Source organism: Rhinoderma darwinii, chromosome 2 (assembly GCF_050947455.1).
Source record: "Rhinoderma darwinii isolate aRhiDar2 chromosome 2, aRhiDar2.hap1, whole genome shotgun sequence".
NCBI classification, from domain to species: domain Eukaryota; kingdom Metazoa; phylum Chordata; class Amphibia; order Anura; family Rhinodermatidae; genus Rhinoderma; species Rhinoderma darwinii.
Window position 1 is genome coordinate 323852564 of NC_134688.1, and position 25138 is coordinate 323877701.

General features: G+C 42.8%; 1 protein-coding gene across 7 annotated transcripts in view; it reads right to left on the bottom strand.

Moving 5' to 3' along the window:
* The window catches only part of NAV1 (neuron navigator 1), a 735938-nt gene that overhangs the window by 310405 nt on the left and 400395 nt on the right, over window positions 1–25138 (bottom strand). For 5 of the 7 annotated variants that reach the window (XM_075853621.1, XM_075853615.1, XM_075853616.1 and 2 more), the window contains 3 exons: window positions 2637–2689; window positions 2433–2456; window positions 2238–2315 (listed from right to left, as the gene is read on the bottom strand). In XM_075853621.1, coding sequence (XP_075709736.1) covers window positions 2238–2315; window positions 2433–2456; window positions 2637–2689 — 155 coding nt within the window. The remainder of the gene's footprint in view (window positions 1–2237; window positions 2316–2432; window positions 2457–2636; window positions 2690–25138) is intronic. The other 2 variants (XM_075853622.1, XM_075853618.1) reach the window with 1 other exon arrangement.

Below are 25138 nucleotides of genomic sequence, written 5' to 3' on the forward strand. Positions count from 1 at the left end.
CCCTTGGATCGCGTCACAGGCAATCCCTGTGACGCTTCCTTGTGACGCAATTGAGGGACATACCATATATGGGCAGACAGCCCAGGGTCCATTGAAGGACCCCAGGGCTGTCTTACCATATTTCCTGCTGTTAGGGCATACTTAGGTATGTCCTAACAACTGCCTGTGTACTATCCGTACACAGGTTAATGTACTGGCATATAGATATATGGCAGTACATTAAAGTTTAAAAATAAAAAAGTAAAAATATAAAGTAATGTTAAATTAAAAAAATACACATACACATTTTTTACAATAAACAAGTCTCAATACATAAAATATACACATAATAACATGCACAACCATTTTTTTGCGTCATTTATGATGTGTACGCTATACAAAAATAAAATAACTTCTTTCTTTCACTTATTAATGTAAGGCATGAGGTGTGATGAATTCAACATCCATGTGCCTCACATTAATAGTAATTAACCCCAACATGTACCTTACACATTAACCCAGTGTTGTCAATTATGACGGAGAAACATGATGGGGTTAATTAATATTAATGTGAGGCACATTCAAAATTCATCACAAAACATGGCCTTGTCCGTTAGGCCAAAACAGGTTGTGTACTTAAAGGGGTTGTCCGAGATAAAATTAATATGTGTTAATACTTGTAATTTATAAATGTACGGTAAATACATTTGTAATATACAGGGTGGGCCATTTATATGGATACACCTAAATAAAATGGGAATGGTTGGTGATATTAAGTCTCTGTTTGTGGCACATTAGTATATGGGAGGGGGGAAACTTTTCAAGCTGGGTGTTGACCATGGCGGCCATTTTGAAGTTGGCCATTTTGTATCCAACTTTAGTTTTTTCAATGGGAAGAGGGTCATGTGACACATCAAACTTATCGAGAATTTCACAAGAAAAACAATGGTGTGCTTGGTTTTAACGTTACTTTATTCTTTCATGAGTTATTTACAAGTTTCTGACCACTTATAAAATGTGTTCAAAGTGCTGTCCATTGTGTTGGATTGTCAATGCAACCCTCTTCTCCCACTCTTCACACACTGATAGCAACACCGCAGAAGAAATGCTAGCACAGGCTTCCAGTATCCGTAGTTTCAGTTGCTGCACATCTTGTATCTTCACAGCATAGACAATTGCCTTCAGATGACCCCAAAGATAAAAGTCTAAGGGGGTCAGATCGGGAGACCTAGGGGGCCATTCAACTGGCCCACGACGACCAATCCACTTTCCAGGAAACTGTTCATCTAGGAATGCTCGGACCTGACACCCATAATGTGGTGGTGCACCATCTTGCTGGAAAAACTCAGGGAACGTGCCAGCTTCAGTGCATAAAGAGGGAAACACATCATCATGTAGCAATTTCAGATATCCCGTGGCCTTGAGGTTCCCATTGATGAAGAATGGCCCCACTATCTTTGTACCCCATATACCACACCATACCATCAATTTTTGTGTTCCAACAGTCTTGGAGGGATCTATCCAATGTGGGTTAGTGTCAGACCAATAGCGGTGGTTTTGTTTGTTAACTTCACCATTCACATAAAAGTTTGCCTCATCACTGAATAAAATGTTCTGTGTAAACTGAGGGTCCTATTCAAAATTTGTTTTGCCCATTCTGCAAATTCAGTGTGCCAATCTGGGTCATCCTCGTTGAGATGCTGCAGCAGCTGGAATTTTTCAAAGTGTCCCCTTTTCCAGATCCTGCAGTGGGCTACTTGATGGGTGACGTCACTCTCTGCACTGGCTCTGGCAGCTGTGTTGATCTTCAATTATTTTGCGGGTATACGAAACTTCACTTGTGACGTGCCGTGTATGAGCTGTTCTGCGCGGGCGGCCCCTGTTGTTATCTCGAGAACAGCAAAGACTGCGAGAACAGAAGGACCGCGCATGCGCGCTACAGGCTGTGCAGCAGAGCAGCTCATATACTGCACGTGACAAGTGACGTGTTGTATACCTGGAAAGGAATTGAATATCAACACAGCGGCCAGAGCAAGTGCAGAGAGTGATGTCACTCATCAAGTACCCCACAGCAGGATCTGGAAACGGGGCCACTTTGGAAAATGTAAGTATATTACAAATGTATTTATATTTAAAATTACATGCATTAACACATAGTCATTTAATCTCGGACAACCCCTTTAAGGGGATAAAACTTAAAATAAAACCTTACAAAAGCATTTCATAATTTACAATCTGTTACAATATATGGCACTTACATTAGCAGACAGCTGAGTGGTCAATACTGCCACTTTCTCTTGTGAGGATTCTAGTTCTCTTCGTAATTTCCGAATTTGCTGCACCCCACATAAAATAAAAATAAGTACATTGGTTATATAAAATGTTATTTCTTGCACAAAGCTAGAGTGGTCAAAGAAAAAAAACTGCATCACATCTAAGAAATGTAAATGTACCTCTGACTGCATCCTTTCCTCAGCCTGATAGAAAAGTGGCATGCCAAGGAAAAAACAAAGAGGAGATTACAGCTTTAGCAGATCTATGGCTTTGTTTGCATTCAAAGCACAAGCAAAGATTCTTTCATGCACTGGTAATGAACATAATGATTTCTAAAATGGGCAGCGATGTATGCAACCAAACTTTCACAAGTCAGTTCTTACAGAGGAATATGTTGAAGACGCGCTTGATGCCAGAGACAGAACAGAACCGTGGACTGAAAAATAAATAGGTGTATATACATTAGTATACATAACAAAAAAATTACAGCTTCTTAAAAATAAGTATAAATAGTATAAAATAGAAAATCTAGTAGTGTAATTTCATTTATTTCCAAATTATTTAAAAAAAGTAACATTTCCTACTGCTATTCATTTTTGCCTTAATATTTATAAAACAAACATTGAAAAACACTAGGTCAGCGCATATGACAACCTGTACACCTATGGCACCAGAAGAGAGAAAAAAGGCATGTTATAAGGCACTCTTAAAGAGAACCTTTCACCTCCCCATACATGTTCAGCAGAGTGCAGCATGTAATGGGGAGGACTGAACAAACCATGGGGCACTTAACATTGTTTTCTACCTCCCTCCGTTATTTAAATATCGGTGCCGTTATATTTGGTGCCCCGATACACTGTCCGTAGCAGTGACACGCCCCCTTGCCAGTTGTGGTGAAAAGACTGATCTTCAAAGCTGAAGAGAGAAAGTGTGCACTTTCTCTGCTCGCTCTTGCTGTGGCACTGTCCATATCTGATTGGACAGTGTCACAGCCATCGTAACACGCCCCCTTGCCAGTACACGCCCCGTTAACTGTTCAGGGGGTTATTTAAATATTGGGCGCAAAATATAACGGCACCGATATCTAAATAACGGAGCGAGGTAGAAAAAAAATGTAAAGTGCCCCAGGGTTTGTGCAGCCTTCCCCATTACATGCTGCACTCAGCTGCACATGTATGGGGAGGTGAAAGGTTCTCTTTAAGGCCCTTTTACACGGGTCAATTATCAGGCAAACGAGCGTTCCCCATCATTGCCCTGTCTAAACAAGGCAACATTATCAACCAATGAACGAGCTGCAAGAAATATTATCGCTGTCGGCAGCACATCTCCCTGTGTAAACAAGGAGATGTGCTGCCGACATGATGGTAATGCATAGGGACGAACAATCGTAGTAACGATCGCTCGTCCAAATACATAACTGATTATAGCTCCTTGTGAAAGAAGCAAACGAGCACTGATCAACGAGATGTTTACACGTCCCCTTAGGCCTTGTTATCACAGGGCAGATTTGCTGCAGATTGTGCATGCATTAAGCTAAAACCAGAATTGGATCCAGGAGAAAACACGTATATAAGGCCTTTCTTTATATATTTCTTCTGTTTAGGTTCCGGTCCTGGTTTTGGCATTGAAAATACATGTCTGCCAAAAGCCACTGGAAATGGCAGGGAAAAAACTACAGCACATAAATGTTCATTTCCTAAATTCCCATTCACTAAATTTGGAAAAAATAAATAAAATCCTGTGTATCAGGCCAAATTTACACGCTGTGGATTTGCAGTGCGAATTATTAAGAGTTTTCTACATACAAAACTTGCAAAGCTATGTCAGCTATGGCTTACAACCGCCTTAGAAGTGGTTCAGGACCAAGAATATCTGAATACACAAACCATAAATCCCATCCCGACATTTGATGTATCCATAACCCGTTAAATGCTGAAGTCAATAGCGACCGCAGCAATTAAATCGTTAGAAAGAGTGGGCGAGCCCCTCTAGCAGCTCATCACGCCCCCCTGCAATGCAATCGCGCGGGGCGGCGATGGTTGCTATGACTGCCTGGGGTCCGCCATCTTTGTGCTCCTTCTAAGTCTGTCAGAAAGACGATATACTGCAATACATTAGTATTACAGTGTATCGTGCAAGCAATCCAACGATCGCTGGTTGAAGTCGCCTTGGGGGACTAATAAAAAAAAGTATAAATTAGTAAAAAAAAATTACAAATTAAAAGTTCAAAAAACCCCTTTTTCCCCATTTTCCCCCTAGAGCATAGTAAATAAATAAATAATCAAACCTAATTGGTATCGCCACATCCGTGAAAGTCTGAACTATTACAATATATCATTATTTAACCAGCACGGTATACGCCGTAAAAAAACAAAAATTGTAAACACCAGAATCGCTATTTTTTGGTCACCTCATCTCCCACAAAAAAAGGAATAAAAAGTGATCAAAACGTTGCATGTACCCCAAAATGGTATCAATAAAACGACAGCTTAGCTCGCAAACAATAAGCCCTATACAACTTAATAGAAGGGAAAATAAAAAAGTTATGGCTCTCAGAATTTGGAGACACTAAATAAATTGCATTTTTTACACTTGGTTTTTTACTTGTAAAAGTAGTAAAATATAGAAAAAACTATATATATTTGGTATTGACCCGCAGAATGAAGTTAACATGTTGTATTAATTGCACAGTGAATTCCGTAAAAACTGAGCGCAAAATACAATGGAGGAATCACTGTTTTTTCTATTTTCTACCCCACAAATAATTTTTCCCCTGTTTCCCATTACGTTATATGGCACAATAAATGGAGCTACGAAAAACAACAACTCGTCCTGCAAAAATCAAGCACTCATAGGACTATATCGATTGAAAAATAAAAAAGTTATGGCTTTGGGAAGGTGGGGAGGAAAAAACTAAATTTAAATCTGAAAGTTGTTTACGACGGAAAGGGGTCAATGATCATATTTCTTGTACCATAAGGGGAGTTAATTATATGATTATATGGCTTCGGGCTTGAGGAGAGTCAGGATGTGTGTTATCTAAAAAATAAATAACCACTGCCAAAACTTTACCAGTGTCTAATGCAAAGGAACAGCTATCTAATAATAACTCTTTTAGAAACTTAAATATTGTCCATTTCCAGAAGTTTACAAGAAAATGTCTACCACAATGATATTAATTGGCATATTCTCAATTAACAGGTTAAGACTGCTCTGCTACTGTTTACACAATAAATTGATTTTATTGCGGTCTATGCTATGCAGACAAATGATACTGTTAGGTATGTTAATCATTGCAATTAAACACAATGGCGAGCAAAGCTGAATGCCATACTTACTCCTAAACCCTTTTTTTCCAATTACTGACAAAGTGTCGGAAAAAAAAGGGGACTTTATAGTTGCATGCAGTGCAATGCAATAAAGTCAGTAAACTGACGTGCCATTATAATAGGCACATATATTATAATAGGCACATAAACATGGCAGGGGATGGGGTGCCGATTATGTGACAGAGGGAACTTCTTCCCACTTAGATGCTACAGTCGCTATTTTACTATAACATCCAATTGCAGTAAGAACACTACAATTAGGAGGTAAAAGCAGGGGCGTAGCTAAGGGGGGGGGCAGGCGGGGCTGACAGGCGCCCCGTATGTCGGACACCTGCAGCAGCTTAGGAAGAGCCAGGAAATTAGGGCGTTCTGACTGGGGTCTGTGACGGCCAGGGAGTGGACCAGTCCATTCACCTTACCTGTCACCTGACCTCACGTCAGTGACATGAAGTCAGATGACTCAGGTCAGGGGACAGGTCCACTCCCGTGCTGCAGCATCCCTGCATCTGCCTCTACTCTGTGCTCTGCGAGAAACAGAGAGGAAGCTCTGCCCACAGCCCGTCCTGACCTGTGATGCTGTCAGCAAGGAGACATGGTGAGTGTCTGTGTGTGTAGTGTGAATACAGTGTGTGTCTCTGTTTGTATGTGTATATGTTACAGTGTGTGTGTGTGTGTGTGTGTGTGTGTGTGTGTGTGTCTCTCTCTGTCTGTCTGTGTCTCTGCATGTGTTTGTCTCTTATATCTACTACATTATCTGTACTCAGAGAGTTATCACTGTGCTATCTGTAGTGTTACATAGGCCCGCAGGTAACATCTACTACATTATCTGTACTGTGTAGCAGAGCTGAGATTGTAATTTAGCACAATGTGTTATCTGTGGTGTTACATAGGACTGCAGGGGACACAACTACATTATCAGTACTCAGAGAGTTATCACTATGTGTTATCTGTGGTGTTACATAGGACTGCAGGTAACATCTACTACATTATCCGTACTCAGAGTTATCACTGTGTGATCTGTGGTGTTACATAGGACTGCAGGTAACAATACTACATTATCTGTACTCAGAGAGTTATCACTGCGTTATCTGTGGTGTTACATAGGACTGCAGGGGACACAACTACATTATCAGTACTCAGAAAGTTATCACTATGTGTTATCTGTGGTGTTACATAGGACTGCAGGCAGCAGTTACTACATTATCTGTACTCAGAGATGTCACTGTGTTATCTGTGGTGTTACATAGGACTGCAGGCAACACTACTACATTATCTGTGCTGTGTACATATGTGCCTGTGTGCGTATATATGTGTCTGTTTGTGAATGTGTCTTTGTGCTTGTATATTTGTGCCTTTTATGTATTTGTATATGTTCCTGTCTGTGTATTTATCTGCCGGTGTGTGTGTGTGTGTGTGTGTGTGTATGTGTTTGTACGTCTATATATTTACATGTATGTATATATTCCAGAATGTGTGTATATATTTGCCTGTATGTCTAAATATCTGTCTTTTTGTATGTACAGTATATATGTTATAGTGTGTCCATATATGTGGCTACGTTTTGTTTGTGTAGGGGGCGGCAATAGAGAGTCCCGCACAGGGCGCCATCCAAGCTAAGGCCGGCCCTGGCTGTCACCAACCCTAGTTAGAAGAAACTCTGCCGCTGCCTGCGCCGCATTGACCTCCTCGGCTTCTCCGGTAAGTCACACCAGGCAGAGCGGAGAGTGGTAGCGGTAGGCTACTGCTCACCGGTCTGTTCACAGTGTGGCGCTAAGTACAAGGGGTGGGAGTGTGGCGCTATTTAAAACGGGGGAATGTGGCGCTATTTACAAGGGGGGGAGTGTGGCGCTATTTACAAAGGGGCAGCGGGCTGTGTGTGGCACTATCTACCTGTTGTAGGAAAATTTTTGGCCCAGTTTGTTGAAGACCCGACTAGATGTGACGCTCTGTTGGATCTGGTCATTTCAAACAATGCAGAGCTTGTTCGGAATGTCACTGTTCATTATAACCTTGGTAATACTGACCACAATATAGTTGCATTTTACCTAAACTGTAAAAAGCAAATACAGGCTGGGAGGGCAAAAGCACTTAATTTTAAGAAAACCAATTTCCCCAGGATGAGGGCTTAAATTCATGACATAGACTGGGAACAAATAATGTCATATAATGGTACAAATGATAACTGGTATATCTTAAAATCTGCTTTGTATAATTAACCCCTTAACGCAACTGTAAATCATAGTTTGCCCTGCATTAAGGCATCATGAAGTACAGTTACGTCATGGTGCTTTTCTGTCACCATGTCAAGAGACATGGTGACAGAACAGTGACATTGGCTGTCACAGACAGCCGATAGTCACTGTGACTCATCGGGGGAACAATCGCAGTGCGGCGCCGCCTGCGATCGCTGTGATTGGTCAGTCAGTGGTGACCTCAGAGCCCTGCAATTGTGGGCCAATTGTTAGGGATCTGCCAGGTACTTCATCTAGCTATACTCCTGGGATTAATCAATCCACACCTGAGGCCAGACCTGTTCGACTGACACCATCTCCCACCAACCAGGGTGGCAGGCTCAGGAGTGGGAGAGCCTATCGCGGCCTGGTCTGTCGGAGTTAGCTCCGCCCCCTGCCCTTTATTACCTGCCCTGTGCTCTCCCTCAGTGCTTGTAATTCTTTTGGATTCCTGGCCCCACTGCTGCTTGCTCCAGCCTGCTTCTGCCGTGCTTCTGCCTTGCTGCAGTTCTGCCTGACCTGCTTTGCTTTACCCCTGGCTTGCTTCTGTCTCCGTGCCCGCTCGGGTGTACTCACTTCGTCCTGGTCCTGACTGTTCGTTCGCCGCCCCGTTCCCTCGTGGCGTTCCGTGGCTACTGCCCCTTCCCTTGCGTGTTCCCTGTTTGTCTTCATGTGCACTTAGCCAGCGTAGGGATCGCCGCCCAGTTGTACCTCGTCGCCTAGGGCGGGTCGTTGCAAGTAGGCAGGGACAGGGCGGTGGGTAGATTAGGGCTCACTTTCCCTTCACCTCCTTCCTGCCATTACACCAATGCTGTAAAAATCACGAAATAGACCTCAAATGCGCATGGTGCTCTTCACTGCTGAGCCCTGTCTTGTCCAGGCAAATGATAAATGCCTTTAGGGGTGTAGTTTTCTAAATGGGATCACTTCTTGGGGCTTCCACTGTACTCTGGTACCTCAGGGGTTTTACACATGCGACATGGTGGCCAAAAACCAATACAGCAAAATCGACATGCCAAATAGCGCTGCTGCCTTTCTGAGCCCTGCCGTGTGTCCAAACAGCAGTTTATGACCACATATGGGGTATTGCCATAAATCGGGAGAAATTGCTTTACAAATGTTGGGGTGCTTTTTCTCCAGTGTCCCTTGTGAAAATGAAGACATTCTACTATTTAGTTGAACAAAATGTAGATTTTCATTTTCACTGCCTAATTCCAATAAATTCTGCAAAAGGCCTAAAGTCTCTAGTAGTTTCCCAAATAGGATCACTGTTGGGGGTTTCCACTGTTTTGGCCTCTCATGTGCTTTGAAAATGAAACATGGCACCGTGGGTCCAAACAGCAGTTTATTACCACATATGGGGTATTGCCATACTCAGAAGAGTTTGCTTCACAAATGTTGGGGTTCTTTTTCTCCTTAATCTATTGTGAAAATGGAAAAATCGACATTTAAATGCTAAAACGAAATTTTTTTTTAGAGAAAAACATAGATTTTAATTTTCAAATCCTAATTATACTAAATTCAGCAAAATACCTGTGGGGTCAAAATGCCCACTATTACCCCTTGATAAATTCCTTGAGGGGTGTAATTCGCCAAATGGTGTCTTTTTTGGGGTGTTTTCTTTGTTTTGCCCCCACAAGACCTCTTCAAACCCGACATGGTGCCTAAAATACGTTCTAATAAAAATAAGGCCCCAATATCCACTAGGTGCTTCTTTGCTTCTGAGGCCTGTGTTTCCGTCCAGTAGCAGGTAGGGTCACATGTGGGGTATTTCTAAAAACTGAAGAATCTGGGCAATAAATATTAAGTTGCGTTTCTCTGGTAAAATCTTGTGTGTTACAGGAAAAAAAGATTAAAACAGATTTTCTCCCAAAAAAAATTAGATTTGTAAATTTAACCTTTAACCCCTTAATGACCAGCCTATTTTAAACCTTAATGACCAAGAAATGTTTTAAGTTTTTCCATAGTCGCATTCCAAGAGCTATAACCTTTTTATTTTTGCGTCGACATAGCTGTATAAGGTGTTGTTTTTTGCAGGACAAGTTGTATATTTTATTAGCACCATTTTGAGGTACATATTATTTATTGATTAACTTTTATTAACTTTTTTTGGGGAGCAATAGAAAAAAACCAGAAATTTCGCCACTTTTTTTCACGTCTTAAATCTACGCCGTTTACCGTGTGATATAAATAATACACTAACTTTATTCAGCGGGTTGTTACGATTGCAACGATACCAAATTTGTATCGTTTTTTTTATGTTTTACTACTTTTAGGCCTCATTTACACGAGCGTAATATACGCGCAGGCGACGCGCGTGCTTTTCACGCGTGTCGTACGCACCTATAATAGTCTATGGGGCTGTTTAGACGATGCGTGAATTTTGCGCAGCGTGAGTGCGTTGCGTAAAACTCACGACATGTTCTATAATCGTGCGTTTTTCACGCAACACGCACCCATTGACTTCAATGGGTGCGTGAAAACAACGCATGCCACACGGACGGTCCCGCGTTGCATGCGCGAAAATCACGCAAGAGCTGTCAAAAGGATGAATGTAAACAGAAAAGCACCACGTGCTTTTCTGGTTACAAACATCCAAACGGAGTGTCAAATTAGAGATGAGCGCACCGAACTTCACCGGGTTCGGCCGAACTCGTTTTGACCGAACCCGGCAAAAAATGTTCGGGTACGCGACGTCAGGAGACAGTCACTGCCCACGGTGCTCAAAGACTTAAACTGTTTCAGCACCATGGACAGTGACTTTCGATCACAATATACATATACGTGTAAAAAAAAACAGAAGTTCGGACTTACCGATAAGTCCCGGCTCCTTCCTCCAGTCCGACCTCCCGGGATGACAATTCAGGCCAAGTGACAGCTGCAGCCAATCACAGGCCAAGCACAGGCTGCAGCCAATCACAGGCTGCACCGGTCTCATGGCCTGACGCGTCATCCTGGGAGGTGGGGCCGGATGACAAGAGAGGGACGCGTCACCAAGGCAACGGCCGGGAGACCGGACTGGAGGAAGCAGGCAGTTCATGGTAAGTTTGAACGTCTTTTTTTATTCACAGGTTGGTGTATATTGTGAATGAATACCTATAAATGTACATGTGGACGAATCATGCATCCACAAAGGAAAAAATAGAAACAAGTACAAGTATGTACATTGTAAAAATCACATCACTTTATTGAAATACATAAAAACATATTGGCCATCAAGACCTAAAATGAGACACACAGTTAAAATACAAAGAGGTGGGGAACACCCGATTATGACACAATACAATGTACTCAAAACGGCCCAAATATGAAAGGTGGTTCAAAAGGGCATACTATTAATGGAGAAAATCCAAAAACCACTGCTGTAATATGAGTTGCCATGCCAATGCAATGACACATGAATGAGTGAACAGCAAATATACAAGGAAGGAGCATACAGGACACAATGGTATATAAGTGAACAGTATAGCAAGGGAATAACCGAGATTCAAACCCGGTCCCAGAGAATGTACCAACCAGTATATGTCATAATAATCCTAGGGTGAACACCACACCATGAGCCCCGACGCGCGTTTCGCGGTAGCTTTATCAAGGGGTACTGACAGGAAAGGAGATAAACGCTCAATATATACACAGAGTGGGAGGAGTTTAGTTGAAGCAGAGCCGATAGTTAGTAACTGCTGCAGATGAATACTGATAGAATGCAGGTGATGTCCCAAGTCATCTGCATAATAAATGCAGATATCAATGTAGACACACGAAGTGTAATTACCTTAAATGTAATAAGCTGAACAGACGTCAGACACCGCCGATATCCGCCCAATGTGTGCTCACAGAGTATGAATGCGCAAGCGCACACACGACAATGGAGCTGCGCCATGAGATGGCAGTGTGAACGCCGGAGTATGACGTATCACACTCCGGTGGCCATCTTTAGCACTGGAAACAGTCAGGGCATACCCAATGACCAATATCGATATCAAAAAACTGTAAAAGGGCACAATAAGAGCGCAGTATAGATACCGGAGTATGACACTCCGGTGGCCGTGTTAAAACACTAGAAACAAACCAGGAAAGATGTATGCCGGGACCACATAGTGATTATAGATTCAAAATTAAATTTATATAAACAGCGATGACCCATTAGGAGCACAAGATGTACAACCATTATTTGGTGATAATCATAGTGAAACCATTACATAACACAAATACATATACAAGACATACCATTAATAAACATAATATTCCAATGAGAGGTGCACTTATGGTACACTAATTATTAATATAGTACAAAAAATATAAATATATATACATAGCTCTAAAAATGTATATGTACACCATATATACATGTAGCATTTGCGCCAATTATTTAATTGCACAACGAATATATATCGGCCCAAGAAAATATACATATAACAGTGAGAAATATATTATTATTACATTATTCCATTACTTTATATATACATGAAAAAAATATAATATATATATATAAACACCCAAAACAAATATATATAATGTGATAAAGGTGAGTGACCACACGTGCAAAGTGAAAAGTGAAAAAATCATAATTTTATTAAAAAACAATAAAGTGATACACACGTGAATAATGACACCTGAAACAAATTCAATTGATTATTAGTCACAACATATGAAAAAAATATATATAATGTATATAAAATATATAAATAGTGTTATGACAATTTAATTACAAATTATATGTCAAAATGAAATTATTAATATAATATAATATAAAGTGTAAAAATATTAGTGCATATAAATATGAATAAATATAAAGTGTGAAAATGTGATAAGTATATATACAATAAAAATATATATACAAAAATATATATACAAAAATGTATATATTATACAGTGAATATAATGAATGGATATATCAAACGAGTGCTAGCAAAATTAAATAAAAATTTCAAATATATGTAAAAAATAATAGTTCATATGTATATACATATACACAATAAAGTAAGTGGATGATAATTGGATAATTGGGCCAAAATGTAATGGCAAAGCCAAAACACAGGCACCCTAAAAACTATATTGAGTACCCCCTGAGAGAGCTACAAAAAATTATGGCGCACCACTGCATGAGATAATTGGCCCTTTGAAACGAATTGGAACAAATATATGTAATACAAAATCCTGATATCCAAATGGATGGACGTCAAATGCAACAGAAGATCCTATGAAAATACAAAGAACAATATCAAAAACAAACTCAAATTATCACCAACCCAACAATATACAAAGAGCCAAAATCAAACTGATCCTATCACAGCTCAAAATGCAATATATATACACCAATGAAATAAAAACAAATGATGCCATGGGACCATAGGGACAATTTAAAGAAAAGAGGCAAAGGACATTTTTTCGTTTAGCCCAAAAGGCGAACTGGTCTTCAATTTTGTAATCCACTTGCATCTTGCATCTTGTATCTTGCGATGTGGAATCCCTGTATACCTGCATTGACCATGATTTGGGTCTCCATGCTGTCCAATATTTTCTGCGCTCATGCAATTTGGACCATGAATTGGTCGAATTTTTGAATCTTCTCATGCGTTTTGTCCTTGAGCACAATTATTTTGTGTTCAGGGATAAACATTATTTACAACTACGTGGGACTGCAATGGGCGCGACCTGTGCGCCATCCTATGCCAATTTATTTTTAGGCTTCTGGGAACAGGAAACTGTACGGGAGGCCATGGATATGGTGTCGGGCTGTGTTGTGGGTTGGATGCGTTTCATTGACGATATCCTTTTCATCTGGCAGGGTACTCGTACTGAATTGGATCGATTTCTCTCTATCCTGAATACCAACACACTAAATATTAAACTAACAAGCGTTATTAGTCAAACCACCATGGATTTCTTGGACATTAAAATAAAAGTACAAGATACAGGTAAGCTGAGCACTACTATTTTTAGAAAGTTGACAGCTGTCAACTCTCTTTTACATGCATCGTCTTTTCACCCCGCCCACACAATACGTGCTATTCCAACTGGACAATTTTTAAGGGCTAGACGGGTATGTGACTCTGACTCCAATTTTGAAACTGAATCCCAATGTTTGAGGACTCGCTTCTTACAACGCGGGTACCCTGATTCTGATATTGAGAAGGGATACCTAAGAGCACGTCATACTAATCGTAACAATCTTCTCACCCAATGTAAACACAAAAGAAAGGATGATACGGTGAGACTCATTACTCCCTATAACACACAATGGGGGGAGATGAGAAAGATTGTGACTCGTTTTTGGCCCATACTTCTCAGTGATCCTGACCTCAAGAAGTTTCTACCCTCTAAACCTCAACTCACTGCCAAAAAAAGTAAAACTCTGGGAGACCATTTGGTCCGTAGTCATTATAGCACTCCTAATTCAAAGACCTTTTTGTTTGGGTCCAAAGGGCCCACATGGGGATCTTTCTCCTGTGGCCACTGTTCAATCTGCAAATTAATTGTAAGAACTGACACATTTTTTGATTCTGAAAATAAAAAAAGTTTCAAAATTGTCCACTTTATTAATTGCAGTACAACAGGGGTGGTCTACATGGCCACTTGTCCATGTGGCCTCTCTTATGTTGGTATGACCACAAGAGAGTTGAAAACGAGAATCCAGGAACATGTTAGGGACATTAAAAAGGCGGGACTTATTGAGAATAATAATTGGGATGAAATAGAGAAACTAAAGTCCATTCCCAGACATTTTCGTGAGTTTCATAATAGCAGTTGGCAAGATTTAAAGGTTCACGGTATTGACAAAATCATTACCGGATCACGTGGAGGAGATACTTTTCGGAAATTAGAACGCATCGAGTGCAAGTGGATTACAAAATTGAAGACCAGTTCGCCTTTTGGGCTAAACGAAAAAATGTCCTTTGCCTCTTTTCTTTAAATTGTCCCTATGGTCCCATGGCATCATTTGTTTTTATTTCATTGGTGTATATATATTGCATTTTGAGCTGTGATAGGATCAGTTTGATTTTGGCTCTTTGTATATTGTTGGGTTGGTGATAATTTGAGTTTGTTTTTGATATTGTTCTTTGTATTTTCATAGGATCTTCTGTTGCATTTGACGTCCATCCATTTGGATATCAGGATTTTGTATTACATATATTTGTTCCAATTCGTTTCAAAGGGCCAATTATCTCATGCAGTGGTGCGCCATAATTTTTTGTAGCTCTCTCAGGGGGTACTCAATATAGTTTTTAGGGTGCCTGTGTTTTGGCTTTGCCATTACATTTTGGCCCAATTATCCAATTATCATCCACTTACTTTATTGTGTATATGTATATACATATGAACTATTATTTTTTACATATATTTGAAATTTTTATTTAATTTTGCTAGCACTCGTTTGATATATCCATTCATTATATTCACTGTATAATATATACATTTTTGTATATATATTTTTGTATATATATTTTTATTGTATATATACTTATCACATTTTCACACTTTATATTTATTCATATTTATATGCACTAATATTTTTACACTTTATATTATATTATATTAATAATTTCATTTTGACATATAATTTGTAATTAAATTGTCATAACACTATTTATATATTTTATATACATTATATATATTTTTTTCATATGTTGTGACTAATAATCAATTGAATTTGTTTCAGGTGTCATTATTCACGTGTGTATCACTTTATTGTTTTTTAATAAAATTATGATTTTTTCACTTTTCACTTTGCACGTGTGGTCACTCACCTTTATCACATTATATATATTTGTTTTGGGTGTTTATATATATATATTATATTTTTTTCATGTATATATAAAGTAATGGAATAATGTAATAATAATATATTTCTCACTGTTATATGTATATTTTCTTGGGCCGATATATATTCGTTGTGCAATTAAATAATTGGCGCAAATGCTACATGTATATATGGTGTACATATACATTTTTAGAGCTATGTATATATATTTATATTTTTTGTACTATATTAATAATTAGTGTACCATAAGTGCACCTCTCATTGGAATATTATGTTTATTAATGGTATGTCTTGTATATGTATTTGTGTTATGTAATGGTTTCACTATGATTATCACCAAATAATGGTTGTACATCTTGTGCTCCTAATGGGTCATCGCTGTTTATATAAATTTAATTTTGAATCTATAATCACTATGTGGTCCCGGCATACATCTTTCCTGGTTTGTTTCTAGTGTTTTAACACGGCCACCGGAGTGTCATACTCCGGTATCTATACTGCGCTCTTATTGTGCCCTTTTACAGTTTTTTGATATCGATATTGGTCATTGGGTATGCCCTGACTGTTTCCAGTGCTAAAGATGGCCACCGGAGTGTGATACGTCATACTCCGGCGTTCACACTGCCATCTCATGGCGCAGCTCCATTGTCGTGTGTGCGCTTGCGCATTCATACTCTGTGAGCACACATTGGGCGGATATCGGCGGTGTCTGACGTCTGTTCAGCTTATTACATTTAAGGTAATTACACTTCGTGTGTCTACATTGATATCTGCATTTATTATGCAGATGACTTGGGACATCACCTGCATTCTATCAGTATTCATCTGCAGCAGTTACTAACTATCGGCTCTGCTTCAACTAAACTCCTCCCACTCTGTGTATATATTGAGCGTTTATCTCCTTTCCTGTCAGTACCCCTTGATAAAGCTACCGCGAAACGCGCGTCGGGGCTCATGGTGTGGTGTTCACCCTAGGATTATTATGACATATACTGGTTGGTACATTCTCTGGGACCGGGTTTGAATCTCGGTTATTCCCTTGCTATACTGTTCACTTATATACCATTGTGTCCTGTATGCTCCTTCCTTGTATATTTGCTGTTCACTCATTCATGTGTCATTGCATTGGCATGGCAACTCATATTACAGCAGTGGTTTTTGGATTTTCTCCATTAATAGTATGCCCTTTTGAACCACCTTTCATATTTGGGCCGTTTTGAGTACATTGTATTGTGTCATAATCGGGTGTTCCCCACCTCTTTGTATTTTAACTGTGTGTCTCATTTTAGGTCTTGATGGCCAATATGTTTTTATGTATTTCAATAAAGTGATGTGATTTTTACAATGTACATACTTGTACTTGTTTCTATTTTTTCCTTTGTGGATGCATGATTCGTCCACATGTACATTTATAGGTATTCATTCTATATATTCTTTGGATATATGTGGACGTTAAATTGAAACGTTATTGTTTGGTCTGTAACTTTATAGGTATTCATTGGTGTATATTGTGTTCGGCATTCACTGATGAGGGTGCTGAAAGAGTTACTGCCGATCAGTTAGCTCTTTCAGCACCTTGGACAGTGACGGCCGTCGACTACCTCATCTCTATGATGGCGGCTGCGTGAAAATCACGCAGCCGCGCATCATACACGGATGACACACGGAGCTGTCAAATGCCTTTTGCGCGCGCAAAACGCAGCGTTTTTTGCGCGCGCAAAACGCACACGCTCGTGTAAATCCGGCCTTAAACAGTAAAAACGTTTTTTTTTTCAAAATTATTTGTTTTTGTGTCTCCATATTTGAAGAGCCATAAGTTTTTTATTGTTCCGCCGATGCAGTTGTATGAGGGCTTTTTCTTTGCGGGAAGACTTGTAGTTTTAATTGGTACCATTTTGGAGTAGATGCGACTTTTTGATCACTTTTTATCACATTTTTTTTAAGTCAGGATTCACAGAAAACAGCAATTTTTCCATAGTTTTGTATTCAATTTTTTACGGCGTTCACCGTGTGGGTTAAATAATGTAATAGATTTATAGTCGGGGTCGTTACGGACGCGGCGATACCAAATATGCGTAACTTTTTTACTTTATTTTGTTTTTTGTTTTTCTTTTTAATTCTTTTATTTTGATTTTGTAGAATAAAGATGTACAGACAGTCATACAAAAATCTTCAGAACACACATCAATATGGTATTGACATCGGCCTCAGGCCCGTTACATAAAGTGCAGAAATTCAGTGAGAACAAAAACAAGTGCATTATCTCTCGGGATGGTCATGGAAAACCTGCAGCTATGCACCCTGTACCCGCAGCGATGCATAATACTCCATTGGAAGTACTGAGAAATAGTGAGGAAGGAAAGAATATTACAAGGACAGAAGAGAAAGGAGGGGAAGGATAGACATGGAGCTGACCTACTTGTGCCTAGGGAGGGGAACCCGGGGCCATGATGACCTTGTATTCCAAGGAGGATTGAAACCTGATCCATTCCCGCCACGTTTTGAGGAAGGAGGAATGGGACCCTTTCATCGACGCTGTGAGGTCCTCCATTCTCATAATCTCCTGGATCTTGTGACACCACATGCCAACTGACGGGGGACAGGACTGTCTCCACAACGCCGGTACGCACACTCTCGCTGCGTTCACCAAATGGCGAACAACTGAGCGCTTATACATGGACAGAGGTATCTCACACAGATGGAGCAGAAATAGATCCGGTGATCTTGGAAGATGGAAATCCGTAAATTTAGAGGAAATGCGCCACACCTCAGACCAAAATTCAGCCAAGAGTGGACAGTCCAAAAAAAATGTAAGATTGTACCCACATGGTCCCCACATCTCCAGCACAGAGGTGAGACCGCCGGAAACATAGCATGCAATCTGGAAGGCACCCTATACCAGCGTGACAGAATTTTAAACCCTGCCTCTTGATATCTACTGGCCATTGAGGACTTGTGTGTCATAGTGAACAGACGATCCCGCTGTTCAGGAGTGAATGAGAGCCCCAAATCATGTTCCCAGCTAAGCAGATAGGAAGGGATGCGCTGGTTAGAGGGCGAAACCAGTAGCCTGTATAGTTTGGACAGCGAGTGTCGCACCGTGCCCGTGCAGAGAAGTTCAAACGGGGAGTTATCACGTGCATACGCCGCCGGGTTGGGTAAGCTCACCAGGAAGTGTCGTAGCTGTGTGACCTGCCATGTAGAAAAGGAGACAGGATCTGTCAGGGACGCTCCCGACATCCAACTCTCCTCCTGCAAGAAGTGTGTAGCACGTCCCTGACCCGCCCTCAGCCATTGCAGGAAGGGGCCACCTTCCCGCCCCATCGGAAAGGCAGGGTTACCCAGGATCGGGTACAGGGGGGAGGGGGAGATCTCTGCCCTAGGGAATATCCGTGCCGCTACTGTTAGGGTGGGCCCGATCGTTGAGTGTGTCCGTGCGGCCAGGGGAATTTGGTTACCCAACCATGGTAAAGTCTGCAGGGGGACTGTTAAGAATGCTTGTTCCATAGACACCCATTCTTTAATCTCATTATGTCTGCACCAGTCTAAAATTTGTGTCAGGTGGGAGGCGTGATGGTAGGAAATAAAGTCTGGAAGACACACATCCCCTTCCCACTTTGCACGAAAGAGCATGGAGCGGGCAATACGCGCAGGTTTCCCGGCCCAGATGAATTTGTGTAGGAGAGACAACAAAGATTGAAAGAACGGGCGTGGGATGTGTATCGGGAGGGCCTGAAAAAGGTATAGGATCCGCGGCAAAATATTCATTTTGAAAATTGTGCACCTCCCAAACCATGTGAAGGTACCAGAAGTCCACGAGTCCAGGTCCCCTTTTACCCGTTGAAGCAACGGAGGGAAGTTCACCGCGTAAAGGCGCGACAAGTCACCGGGGGGCTGCACCCCTAGATATTTGAGGGAGTCTCTTGCCCATTTGAATGGAAAGGACTCTGAGAGATCGTCGACCAGATTGTGCGGCAACGAAATGTTGAGAGCTTCGGACTTCTGGTAGTCGACCTTAAAGTTGGACAGTTGCGAATATCTATTTAGTTCCGCCATTAGGTTAGGAAATCCGGGGTGACGTGAGGAAAAAGAGCAAATCGTCTGCATAGGCCGCAACCTTATGGACCCGTTCGCCCAGGGTTATGCCCGCAATGTCAGGGTTAGATCGAATATGGCACAAAAAGGGCTCCAAGCGTAAAATGAAAATTAATGGAGACAAAGGGCAGCCCTGTCTTGTGCCATTGGTGATTGCAAATGCTGGGGAGTAATATCCGTTAACCTTAACCTGCGCCGACGGGGACGAGTAGAGACCTGAAATCCAATCTATCATGTGTGTTCCTAAGCCCACGTGTCGCATGGTAGCCTGCATAAAGTCCCAATGGACTCTGTCGGATGCCTTTTCGGCATCCGTTGACAGAAAGCAAGTGGGAGTGGTGGCAGTAGCTGCTTGGTACATTAAGTTAATTGCTCGAGTGGTATTATCCCGAGCCTCCCGTGATGGCATAAAGCCCACCTGGTCTTTATGAATCACATTATGCAAGAGCGGAGTCAGCCTCTGTGCCAGAATCTTAGCAAAGAGTTTCAAATCTACATTAAGTAGCGAAATGGGACGATAATTCTGGCACAGGGAGGAATCCTTCCCTTCCTTCGGTATGACCGTAATGTGGGCCCTCAGAGTGTCACGGGGAATGACCCCCCCTTCCGTGATATAATTGAATACCTGGAGGAAATGGGGCGAGAGCAAGTCCGGATAGGCCTTATAATATTGAAGGGGCAGACCATCCGGGCCCGGTGCCTTACCAGTGGGTGAGTCCTTCAGTGCCCACGCCAATTCCTCCGGGGAAATGGGTGCCTCCAGGGCCGCAATCGCTTCAGGAGGGATACATTTAATCCCGGATGACCGCAGGTACTGGTCAATCTTCTCCCGATGACCACCACCTTCCGGGGAAGGAGGTGCTCGGGGGAGATTATAAAGAGTATGATAGTAGGCACGGAAGGCTTCTGAGATGTCTTTTGGAAGCTGGAGGCGGCGGTTTTGTGGGCCTAGAACATAAGGGACATATGTACAGGCGCGGGTCTTTCTCAGCGCTCTAGCCAAAGCCCTTCCGGGTTTGTTACTAAATTCATAAAAGTGGCGTCTACATTTAACTATGGAGGCCCTTGCCTTAGCCAGACATAATGAACGCACCTGATCTCTCAACTGTCAAAATTCCGCCCCCACCACCCTGTCCTGAGTTGCCTTATGTGACTGCTCCAAGCGATGTATCCGGGTCAATAAATCCCTCAAGAGTGCCGATCGTTCCTTTTTAAGTTTAGTACCCACCCGGATAAAGGCCCCGCCCACCACGCATTTGTGTGCTTCCCAAATGCAAAAGGGATCTACCCCTGATGTGGCGTTTAAAGCGAAGTACTCCACTAAGTCCCTACGAATCTCCGAGACCACCGTCTGATCCTGGAGAAGCGACTCGTTCAGTCACCACTGCCATAAGCGAGAGTGAGAGTAATGAGGGCATGATCAGATAGGGTGATGCTATCAATGGATGCTGACGCAAGGCTAGAGAGGTGTGTGTGGCGCAAAAACAAATAGTCGAGTCTGGAGTAAGAGTTATGGGGCGCCGAGTAGAACGTGTAATCCCTAGTCGAGGGATGTAGGACCCGCCACGTGTCCACTAACTGATGTTCGTGCAGCAGCCGACGAATCCGACGGTGTGCCGCCCGGGACAGGGAGGAGTGGCCTCTCGAGGAGTCCAACAAGGGGTCAAGTGTGATATTCAAATCCCCCCCAGTATGAGTGTGCCTTCCAGAAAGCCGTCCAACACCCCAAGCACCCTTTCCAAGAAGGCTACTTGACCTGTGTTGGGGAGATAGTAGGTAGCCAGAGTGTACAGTGTGTTGTCCAGCTTAACCTTCACGAAGTGGTACCGGTCTGCTCCATCCGTGCAAGTCTCCACATGCTCACAATGTAGAGAGCGGGAAATCAGGATAGAAATCCCTTTGGTCTTGGAGTCAGGGGACGTACTGTGGTACACGTCCGGGGAGTTGGAGTCTGTGAGCCTCTGTATACTGTCCGCCCGAAAGTGCGTCTCCTGCAGAAACGCCACTTGTGCTTTCCGTTTTCATAGGAGGCGGAGAATGGAGGACCTCTTCTCGGGAATATTCAGCCCCTGTGCGTTCAGAGAGATAACAGTTATGTCAGACATGGTGACTGACAGATGTATGGACAGATGGGGGGAGGGGCGGGAAGGAAGGAAAGGAATGGAAAAGAAAGAAGCAAAAGACACAAACACTCTAAAGATGGAGAGCTAAGACCTCCAATACTCTACGAGAGATACGCCTTCCCAGAGGATGCCTCCCGCCTTAGCGCAGATCTCGGAACCCTAATGGGGAACGTGAAAGAACAGGAGTGCAGAAAAACAATGTCTCACAAACACAGCAATCAACAGTAAAAAATTCCCAAATAACTAGTATCGAAGCCCCGAACCCATCAGGTCAACTTATCAAGTAAACTGGACCCACCCATCCCTTCAGACTAAATATCCATAGTAATCTCCCAAGCCACCATTAACCTGAACATCAGACCCTCCGTTACAGTTCTGCCTCTGACGCAACCCCTTCAATGCCAGCATTCACAGCTTAATGAGAACCCTGCATGAGAGAAGGGGTGGGGGGGAAACAAGGGATTTGCATTTATCTGTCCACATATATAGACACAGTGGGGCTATCAGTCCCTTCGAGGAGAGCGGCGTCCTGGGGGCCGGGAATCCATGGGCCCGCATCGGCGGTCTCCGTGTGGGGATCGTCGCTCTGGAGGTCGGGTCACGTGTTGCTCTGCTCCATGCCGAGGTGGAAAGCGGGACACAAACTCTGGAAACGGACCCCCACTGAGTGCAAACGATGTCGGAGGTTCGGTCCAGTCGGGTAACCGTACCGGTGAGATCTCCAAAAACCGGAACGCTTCCTCTAGGTCATCTGGGGACCGGACTGCAAAGGATTGTCCCAATGTGGAAGGGATGTCCCCATCTGTAGGTTGCGCCCGCAGCCTTTGTCGCTTCCAGCAAGGGTCGGACCAATCGGCGCATGGATAGCGTCAGCCTTGAGACATCTGGCAGGATGGTAATATCAGCGCCTTCAAAGGGAACAGACCCCTTCTCCCATGCTCTCCTGGCGATTTCTTCTTTTTGCTTGTAGAAATGCACTCTACAAATCACGTCCGTGGGTTGATTGCCGTCTCTATTCCGGGGGCCCGCTAATCTGTGGACTCTGTCCATTTCGATGGTCATATCCCGCGGTTGGCCAAGGAGGGTGTTAAAAATTTGGGACACAGTGTCATAAAGGCCATCTGGGGGGACCGACTCCGGAATGCCTCGTAATTTCAGATTGTTCCGTCTCCCCCTGTTTTCTACATCATCCAGGTGTAGAGAGAAGTCCCGTATTTGCGTAGCTTGGGTGGCCTGGGACTGTGATCGGACTGAGATGTCTAGTGAGGATATGGAATGCTGTCGCTCCAAAGTTTCAACCCTCTCGGTCAATGCACGTACCTCCTGCGTGACTGCGCCAATGGCCCGATCGTGTTTCTCTTCCAGCCGGGCAAGACGGTGATCGAGGTCGGTTTTGGTGGGGAGTACCTTGACCATCTCCCATAATTCAGCCAGGGTTCGCTCCATGGATAACGGGGGACCCTGGGAAGAGGCTGACTGGGGTTCCCTTGCGCATGTTGGAGTGGCCAGCGACCCCCTAAAGATAGCCGGCGTGTCCTGGCTCAGCGCACGCTGCTGTGGTGGTAGGTGCTGCTGCTGCGCTGCCGTGTGTAATGGCGCCCCTGAAGGTCCCTGACCGACGACTGCCTGAGGCAGTATAGGGAGAAGAGCTGCGGGTTGGAGTGGGGGAGCCGACCCGATACCCCCTGCTGAACACTGACCTCCTGCTGGGGACGACATCTCTCCTCCAGGAAGGCACGAACGGCCGCCGGGCAGATCCAGATCTGTGTGAGGGGGAGGCGGTGAGGCCCCACGCGGTGACGGAGGCGGAGTGCGGCCTACAGGAGGCGAAGATGTGGAGCGCAGCGGAGTGCCGTCCAACGAGGACCGGAGGTATCGGCCTATGGAGGGAGTTCCCGAGGTATCCGGCGGGTTCTTACGGCTTCTCCCCTTCGTCATGCTGCGTCGGGAATCGGTGAGTATGCCCTTAACGGGCGATTTCTGTATCGTGGGTCCGGAGCTCCGAGGAGACACGTCTCTACACCGCCATGTCCAAGCCACGCCGCCCTTATTTTGGTTTTTTAATAGTAAAGCATTTTGTAAGGGGAAAAGGTGGGTTTTTCATTTTTTTTCACATTTTTTTTAAAATTAACTTTATTAAACTTTTTTACTAGTCCCACTAGGGGACTTTAATATGCGATTCTCTGATCGCTATTATAATACACTGCAATACTTTTGTTTTAAACGGACAGGCATCTGCTAGGTCATGCCTCCGGCATGATCTAGCAGGCATTCGCTCCAGGCAGACCTGGGGGCCTTTATTAGGCCCCCGGTTGCCATTGGAGACACAGACACTCGGCGATCTTATCGCCGGGTGTCGATGGGATGAGAGGGAGCTCCCTCCCTCTCTCCAAAACCACTCAGATGCGGTGCATGCTATTGTGCACCGCATCTAAGGGGTTAAACGGGTGAGATCGATACTAATATCGATCTCACACGACAGAGGAGGGACGCCCCCAGCCCTCAGCTGCCAGAGATTTGACGGCTCCCTGCTCTGTTTACTTTATCCTGATGCAGTGCCGTAAAAAGGCATATGCATCAGAATAAAGCCTGTTAGTGGCCGCCGTTAAAAGGCGTATTGGCGGTCACTAACGGGTTAATTTGCTTTAATTCTTGCAAAACACCAAAAGGGTTAAGAAACTTTCTAAATGCTGTTTTGAGTACTTTTAGGGGTTCAGTTTTTAAAATGGGGTGATTCATAGGGGGTTTATAGTATATAAGGCCCTCAAAACCAGTTCAAAACTGAATCGGTCCCTGAAATAAGGCTTTTGAAATGTTCTTGGAAATGTGAGAAATTGTTGCTACATTTCTAAGCCTTGTATCGTCCTAGAAAAATTAAAAGGACGTTCAAAAAACAATGCAAACATAAAGTAGACATATGGGAAATATGAAATAGTAGCTATTTTGTGTGGTATTATTATCTGTCTTACAAGCAGATACATTTAAATTTAGAAAAATGAAAATTTTTGCAATTTCTCTCAAAATGTTGGTGTTTTTCATAAATAAACACTGAATGTGTAAACCAAATTTTAACACTAACTTAAAGTCCAATGTGTCACGAGAAAACAATCTCAATATCGCTTGAAAAAATAAAAGCATTCCAAAGTCATTACCACTTCAAGTGATACATGTCAGATTTGAAAAAAATGTCTGGTCCTTAAGGCCAAAACAGGCTTAGTCACTAAGGTGTTATAGTGTAAAATGTATTCTTATAGGTAACAAGTATAAACAACTAAAATTAAACCCCACATGGCATATACCTTTTGTAAAAAGGGCAATATATGACAAAAAAGGGCATTTGAAAAA